The 8,925-nt window shown below is 42.4% G+C and overlaps 1 protein-coding gene across 5 annotated transcripts in view; it reads right to left on the reverse strand.

Annotated features, from left to right (window-relative positions):
• yeats2 (YEATS domain containing 2) overlaps positions 1-2,303 on the reverse strand; it is a 40,585-nt gene extending 38,282 nt beyond the window's left edge. For 4 of the 5 annotated variants that reach the window (XM_080440695.1, XM_080440696.1, XM_080440697.1 and 1 more), the window contains exons 1-4: positions 2,165-2,303; positions 1,365-1,470; positions 1,110-1,207; positions 443-535 (exon numbers count right to left, since the gene is read on the reverse strand). In XM_080440695.1, coding sequence (XP_080296821.1) covers positions 443-535; positions 1,110-1,207; positions 1,365-1,464 — 291 coding nt within the window. In that variant the 5' untranslated portion in view covers positions 1,465-1,470; positions 2,165-2,303. Of the gene's footprint in view, positions 1-442; positions 536-1,109; positions 1,208-1,364; positions 1,471-2,018; positions 2,039-2,164 lie in introns of those variants that run through there. The other variant, XM_080440694.1, reaches the window with a different exon arrangement.
• Positions 2,304-8,925: the final 6,622 nt, after the last annotated feature.

The following is an 8,925-nucleotide window of genomic DNA, read 5'->3' on the forward strand; positions in this document are numbered from 1 at the left end:
GTTAAAGATCTATAAGGGTCCATTTAGTTTTATTTTACACTCTCAAGAGTTCAAGATTTATAAGGGTCCATTTGGTTACCAACTCTCCATCATTTAGCTGGGGACCACCTGGAACCTCCTCAAGGACCACTGGTGGTCCCCGGACCACTGGTTGAGAACCATTTCTCTACCTGGCTTAAGAGTAAAGACTGAAATAAAAATATGACTTATTTACTACTACATTAGCAGGAATGTACAGAAGCACAGGATAAATATGAAAGCAGTGATGCTTATGAGACAGTGCAATAAAAATATTTTAAATAAGTGATCTCAATATTGATCAAAATGATCGTGATAATCATTTTGGTCATAATCGTGCAGCCCTACGTTGTCATATCACTCAAATCCGCGACCTTCCCACAGCCAACATGATTTTGTTGCATTCATATTCAAGACGCCTTACCTCTGGGAGCTTTGTCACACCAGCGTTGGCATAATAATTGGCCACTATGCAGGCTCTTAGCTTATCCATCATCCTCCTTGCTTCATTGAGTCGCTGCAGGATTAATGGAGATAGGGAACCACAAAAAGAGGTTTCACATAATCTACTAGAGAATGCACCAAAGTACGGTAGTAGTATAAGTCTATATAAAACAATTTATACCTGCATCAAAATATAAACAATAACAATGCACAAACACTGAGTTATATGGGTACTTTATATTGCAAAGTAGTATATGAATATTATAAAAATTTTAGGGTGACCAGACATCCCGGTTTGGCCAGGATTGTCTCGGTTTCAAACTGTGTGTCCCGAGCCCTGACAAACATCTCTAAAAAAAACGAAAATGTCCCGGTTTTCAACATTCATTATCAAATTGCCCCGGTATTCCCCACAATTAAAATAATGATGTTCTGTTCATGTACATGCTCTCTAACCAATCAGAAAACATGAACAATGCATTGTGTGTCAACGCCTATGTGTGTCAATAAGTCGTTGCCTGTATGCAACAGCTATGGTGTGTGTATACATTTGCACGTACGTGAACGTGCATGGTGTGCGCGTGCACGAAGGGGGTTGAAAATATGGTCATTGGGTCACCCTAATATTACTGCATGTTTCAAGTTACCTGGCCTATCACTTCAATCTCATGCTCTTTGTTCTTCATTTCCAAGGAGAACTGCTCCCTGATGATGGCTTCAATCTTCTGCACGGTTGCTTCCCGGGCTGACAGAGGGGAGACAAAAGACAGACCAGCACTGGCACAATTGAGTGTGTGACATGACATTAATTGGAGGGTGGCGTCACTGACAGAACACTTTGCTGTGGAGCAGGTGTATTGACACAAACTGTGTGAGGATGTGATTTAGGAGCACGGTCCTACCATTATGTTCAACCACTTTGTTTCTCTTGCTCCCCTGGACCAGTGAGATGTCCTCATAGTCTGGATCATTATCTTCTATCTTCCTCTTGATTCCTGACATGACAGCCTGAGAGGGGAATGAATAGAACAGATAATAAACAGAAAACAGGCTATCTATGCCAGTGGTTCTCAAAGTGGGGTCCAGGGACTCTCAGGGTGCCTTGAAGGGGTTCTAAATGGACCCTTACAAGTCTGTCTGTAACTGTGACAGTGTATACTGTCAGAGTTAAAGGGGGTCTTTGAAATGTTAAAAGTTTGAGAAGCACTGATATATGCTGGCACAGTCAATAAATAGTAAGGAAAGCTAGCATTGAGTTAGCCAGCAGCAGCCAGGGGGAGGGAGGTAATGCCCGCAGGTCTGTAGGTACTAGGCAGCAATGCTACCATAATAAACATCAGCAGACGGGCACCTGCTGCACTACGCGAGCCCGGGGTCTGGCTGCGGCCTGCAGGCTAACAATATTTCACACAGCGCACTGTTTGCTGGACAATTATCAACTGCAATTATATGTACCGAAAAGGCAACGTTAGATATCTTTAACAGGCCAGTAGCACTAGAAGAAGTACAGTGCAAAACTGCATAATTGTAATATTCTAGATATAACTGGTTCATACCTCAGGGTACTGGCTGCTCCCACCAGGAGACTGGCTGCCAGGCAGAACAAATAGCTGACTAGCTTAGCTTAGCATGGCTAGCCCATTAGCACACATACATGCAGACATTGCAGAGAGATAGAGCGTGTTTTGAAATGTTAACTTACTGGCGCAAAGTCCTGTGAGCGAGCGTGTTTGTGTGAGGTGTGGACTTTAGTTCACCAACAGCATGGCAGCGTGCTGTATTAATCTCGCAGACTGGTGTTTTCATAAATTAGCTAAACATCGAAGTGAGCATGAAGCTAAACCGTGGAGGTTGGCCATGCGATGAGGACACTTGGCCACTAGGGCCCACTATTGTACCAGATGATGGTAGCTATATGCCACCATGCAATGGCCTGTATTTGTGTTTGTGGTGCTGCACCCGAGCTATGAAGGGTGCTGTAGTAGTAACTAAATATATTTACGGCGGCAGTGGCAGAGTGGCCGGGTGGCCGGGTAGAGTGAACTGGAAACCGTAAAGGTTCCCAGTTCGATCCCGGGCTGGGGGCCTCGCCTCCCCCAGAGTGAGTGTCAAAGTGTCCTTGAGCAAAATGCTGAACCCCTATTGCTCCCGATGAGCAGTTTGGTGCCTTGCATGGTTTCCTCTGCCATCGGTGTGTGAATGTAATGCACAATCTATGTAAAGCGCTTTGGATAAAATAGGATATATGCACCATTTACCATTTTACCATTTACTCAAGTACTGTTACTGGAGTATTTCCAAATTTCAAGTACTTTTACTTCTACTCCACTACCTCTCAGAGGCCAATATTATACTTTACTCCACTACAGTTATTTGAAAAGTTTAGTTACAAGTTACTTTGTAGATATGGATTATCATTACAAAACGTACAGTAACCACTATTTTCAGCCATTTGAAAATAGCCGATCTACAAGCTCACAATGCTTGTAAGCTTTTAGATCTGCTATTTTCAAAAGATTTATTTGAAAACGTGTGAAGACTTGTGAAATGGAACATTTTGCATAATGATGATTGCATTTTGATACCAATACTTCTGTACTTTTACTTGAATTCCTGACTTTTACCAGAGTATTTTTACATTGCAGTATTGATGCTTTTACTTAAGTAAAAAATGAGAGAGCTTTTTCCACCATTTACTATGAATCACCCCATGTTAGCTTTTATCTGCCCATTGGAGTTCTAAACTGATAGAAAGCTATTCCAAATACATCTTCTTGTAGTAGACTAGACTGAACGGAGATGTGGTTTATGGTTACAGGGTACAGCTGTGGCCCAGTGAACAAAAACAACAATAATAGAAAATCATCTTTAGCAACAATCATAAATATCCTTATAGAACATAAAAACATTTTAAGGTACACGTCAGCTGTCTATCAACATTGTAAAATTAATAAGTAAGCATAGGCCTACTGACTGCACTAAACTACTTTATTCTCTTCCGATGTTTTGCTCTAAATTTATAGATGGACTGGATGTTATGCCTGTTATATTTATTAAGTGCAGGGCAGGTGTGTCCTGGATTGTTTCATTGTATTAACAATGTCTAACAAGGTATAATACATATAAGTAATAAGGCTATAATACAAGGGTACTAAGCAGTAATAAGTAATAAAGTGTTAAGTGTGTAAAATGTAGGCAGTAAAATGTAGGCAAATAACCTCTAGGTGTGCAACAAAACAAAAAAAAACTCATACACAGACTTTGGTGTACACACCGGAGCCTTATAACCTGCCAGGAAAGATGCCATTCCATTCTAAATGGTATGTTATGCTAGTATATATGGTCATTCTACACCAATGTTTGTCTATATTTTTGCACACGTATAAAAGGTTATTAAACACTAATACGTCTAATTTGACACACTTGACACGCTACACTTTATTACTTGTTATTACTGCTTAGTACCCATGTATTATACTGTAAACCTTACTTGTATAATACATTGTTGTTTGGTGTTGAACATTATCACAGTCTGACAGAATAATGCCACACCAATATTTCACTGCACATACTTGTATGAGCATGTGACAAATAAATCCATCTACAGTGCAAAGATCTAGGGTGAGGAGGTTTGAGAGAGACAGATGCTGAGCTATAGATCACAGAGGGAGGCAGACACTCTAATTTAATAATATCTTGTAATAAAACCAAAATATATCCAAAGGAGGAGGCCAGTCTATTTAAACATACTGAAATCAATCAAGTGACCTCTACATAATTTCTAAGCATCCTAGTAGATGACAAACTCACATGGAAAAACCACATTGATCATGTGTGCTAAAAAGCAATGAAGTCAAATTGTATTATCAGGAAGGCCGATTTGCTCATTAATAAAAAAATATCTTTATTTATAGTTTGATATTCCTATACATATCATATTGCAACATAATATGGTCCAGCACTCATTCATCGTATCCTAAATTAAAGTTGGCTTAAGGGTGGACGGGCCGGCCGGCGGACCTCTGACGTCACTCTGACACAGACATAACCATAAAACAAACCCCATATGCCCATATATAGGCAGGACCACGGCCACGTCACTCTGACTCAGACATAACCATAAACAAACCCGATATCCCCATGTATAGTCATGTCACTATGGCCTCGAGGGAGTGCAGTGCCCGCCGAAAAGTCGCTCGGATATGTGCCCATATATGGGCATATATACCGTGTTAAAAAAATCTCTCAGACTGGCAATATTCTCAAACCGATTTAAAACAATCTGCTCCTTTAAAAAAAAAACGTAGCAGTGACAATGAATGATCCAAGCAATGATGGCCAAGGTTAGTAACACAGCACTTTGCATCACTTTATCAGTCCAAATATGGACATGCCCTCTATGTCAGTACAATATATGAAGATACCTGTGGGTGTGTGCCCATTTTATGCCCATGCATATGGAGATCCCTGATATATACATACATAAAACGACATTCACAGCACACTACTGAGCGCATGCATTATGCCCAAATATGGACATTCCTGATATCACAATACTGACATCATCCAATGCTGGGAACTGAAACCTGAACAACCCTTACTGTCAGCGTGATATCCCCAGCAATGCCAGGCAAGCTGAAAATGTGTCTCTTTGCAGTGTGTTTTCAGCTTGTTTCTTATACAAGGGCCTAGTATAAGAAACAAATTCCCCAATGGGCAATGAATGGCCTATAGTAACTAAGCCATTGCCCATTGGGGGGTGATCGTGTTGGGGAACGATGGCCATTGGAAATCCATGCCCCTCTAGTTATGCAATTGCTAGACTGTGTTGGCAATACCCGTTGTACCAGTCTATCTGCTTTTGTACCTATATAATTTAGATCGATCCCTGATGTCATCCATATGACATCATAGTCCTGACACCAGTCGGAGGACACACACACACACACACGTGTGTGGATGTCGAATCTCCATACATGGAGATCTCCATATGGAAATCCATTGCCACTTGGTGGTTCTGGACAACCACCGTTCAAACCGCCTTCCCACTCAGCACATCTCTCCGCGTTGAGTTTGAAGTCGATCGGACAGCAGAGATTCAGCACATTTATAGATAGATTCTTATTTATTTCTTTTTATTATGTTTTATTAAAGTGTGGCTTCCTCAGAGGCAAGCCGTCTAGAAGAGGTCCATTACAACTTGTGTATGGACCAAATTCCTTGTGCACATAGCCAGTAAGCCACAGAATAACCTCCACTAATTTTCTTTCACATTATGTTTTATGTAATGCAATGTACTCTATTGTTGCTTGTTTTTATGTTTTTTGTGGGACTGCGGATGAAAATTTGCATCATTGAGCTAAGTCCGGTGCATTTAGGCCTACATTACATTGTGTATTGTTCATTAATATGCGGTGTCCAAGTAAACAAATATAGTAAGATGATAGTTTTTTGAATATATCCGTTTAATTTTATGATGGAAGTCAATGGGGCTCTGATCAGGCTGAAACCTTGCCCAAAGTTGGAGTCATAAGTCATTATACGTCACAGACGACTGACATCATAGATGAACAAGAAGTCTAATTGGAGCTAAGCCACTCCCATGTGGTCCTGGGAATCCACATAATTCAACCAAGACAGTGGCCCTAACTGACTGTTGTCAGAGAAACCACGTGACATATAGTATCAAATATGATGTTTTCTGCCCATGTCATGGGAACTTTAATAACTCCAGTGACAAAGACACTGAAAATGTATTTCTAAATGAATCTCTATGGTAAAAAAAAAGGAGAAAAAAAAAGACGAGACAGAGAAAGGGAAGAAAGGGAATGCCAAGTTCATGAAGGACTCCAGCTTCTTGTGACCCTCCGTGATGATCTTAATAAGCAATCCCCAGACACACCAGGCCCACCACAGAAGCCAAGGTGATGACCATGGCAGAGATGATATTGCCAGAAATCATTGTGCTCTATTTTTTGTCGGCAGGGGGGATGTTGTAGTTTCTCTGCTTTCAGGTTGGAGGCCGTCACAATGAAGTTCACAGGGAAGTTGGTCCTTCTCAAAGTCAATGGATGAGGTTGAGCGTGAACCTGGGTGGACTTGGAGGACGGGAGAAGAGTCTTCAGCTTCAGGATGCACAGCTTTACCCTGAAGTAGGCGCAAGCCGGTGCACGTTGGTGTATTTTATGTCTTTAGCACAAATGCCACCCTGAGTACCTGGACCTGGATTTATTATGCCTTTTGGTCAAACATGTTCCTTTCTCCAGACAACTGGCTGTTGTTTTGGACCCTCTCAGATGAGGACAGTGGACTTCTGCATGCACTTCATAGGCATCATGGCCCTCTGTCGTTGACAGAGGGTGTGTGGTACCAGTTCAGTTTTTCTCTGACAGTTAAGAGCATTTTGTGTTCCTGACAACCATGTGGGATGAAAATCCCCCCCCCCCCGGGATAACTAAGAACAACATTATTTGTTCGATACAAACAATGGGACTGGGAAGAGAGAGGGGTAGTCATGTTATGGTGGAGCGATCAGTGAGCAGGCTTGCTGTACTTCACATCTTTCTTTCCCCCATATGATACTTTGTAGTAGTATGTCATGATGCCAAGAGCCATCTCACAAGTTTTGGTATGCTTAAAGGCATACATCTTGCTCCACCAATTTGCGAACACGAGTTCAGCCATGTTCAGTCTGCAGTATAGAGGGACGGTCAAGAGGTCAGGTTTGGAGTCATGCAATTGTTATTAGACCCCATCTTTTTTGTTATCTCCTCTTCTTCCCCCGTGTCTCCCTCCATCTCTCACTCCTTGCAGGAGAGCTGTGGCATGTCTGTGTGTAATGGGAAAATCTTCATCCTCGGTGGCCGAGGGGAGAATGGCGAAGCCTCTGACACTATCCTGTGTTACGATCCCGCCACAGGCATCATCCACAGGGGTGGCAGCCATGCCCCGACCCATCTCCTACCATGGCTGTGTCACCATACACCGCTACAATGAGAAGATCCACAAGCCTTGACCACGATAAACAGACACACGCACAGTCACATGCGCACGTGCATTTGAAAATTAACTTAAGGGCTCTTTTAAAGTCAAGCTCTGCCACACACGCAAGCGCAGTCGTGCACACACAAACACACACACGCATACGGTTGTGCAGATAAGCACACAAACACCAATGCAATTCTGTAGAAGAGGCCCATTTAGAAACTATTCAGCTCTTTTATTTCCTTTCAGCTTTATGTGGAAGCATTCTTTGTGGTGGTGGTGTGATAAAGCAGGTTTCGCAGGTTTCAGCAGAACCTGCTTTAACAAAGTTCTGTGGAAGCTGGTTATCCATCTGTAATGGACTGCATGTTGAAAGTAAACATATTACCGCTGTACCCACATTACTGTGTCATATGAAGTCAATCTAAGATCTCGATCTTTGACAAGTTTAAATGTGTCTGTTTCAGCAGAACCTGCTGAAACCTTGCTACTTCCATAAAATTGGTAGGAAATATTCAGGATTTTGAAACATCCTCTATTCCTTGATTTCCTTTCCATGATACTTGAAATGCCTTGTGTCAACAGGCTGAGGTGTTTCTGACCTTTGAACCTCAGTGGCGAGGGAAAAGGAGATAAAGAAAGGAGTTTTTTAATATAACAAATATGTAAAAAATATATTATTTTATATATAATGTATTGATTTGATTGACTGCGTTAGCCCCATTGACCTTTTTGTTATATTATTTTGGCAGGGTTGTTTTTTATTTAGATTACATGTGGATAGTCGCTTGAACAGGAAATCTGGGACAGAGCGAGGTCACAAGGAGCATATGGTCTAGTCATAGAGTCGAACATCCGCACGCTGTCACGCAGCTGCTGGTTCTCGATCTGCAACTCGTCGAGACTTCTCTTGAGCGATTCATAATACTCCCTTTTCTTCTTGCGGGACGCTTTTGCAGACATCTTGTTTTTCCACAGACGGTGCACCCTCTTGTCTTCGGGAACAAGCTTGTGGGGGTTGTGGTGGTGTGTGGCGGTGGCTGGCATCCCCACCCCCTGATGGAGGCTTGAGCCGGGGTTGCCAGTCAGTTGATATGGGGGCATGCCCCCTCCACCTGGGGCAGTTGGCATCTGTAGGAAGAGGCCTGGCTGGCTGATGGGATAAGGATGCAGATGCTGTGGAGCCATGGCTGTGGCCATAGGGAAAGAAAGCATGTTGTTGTATTGTTCATTGTTGATGTAAGCAGCTGTAGGATAAACGTAGAATGGCTGTTCAGGTTGCGCTGCATCTTTTGCAGTAACAACAAGTGCTGATGGTGGCACCTCCTCACTCGTCATGTTTCTTCTCGTCACGTGACGCTGTTTGCGGCTGCCTGCTGCGTACCTTTACGTAATGTTGCGTAAGGCCTACGTAGCGATGAAGCGGGTTAAGATAGGGCAACGTTTATTTAAGATGACAGAAGTTGATATTAATGTCTT

This window comes from Gymnoscopelus braueri (assembly GCF_963280865.1).
Source record: "Gymnoscopelus braueri genome assembly, chromosome: 10".
NCBI classification, from domain to species: Eukaryota; Metazoa; Chordata; class Actinopteri; order Myctophiformes; family Myctophidae; genus Gymnoscopelus; species Gymnoscopelus braueri.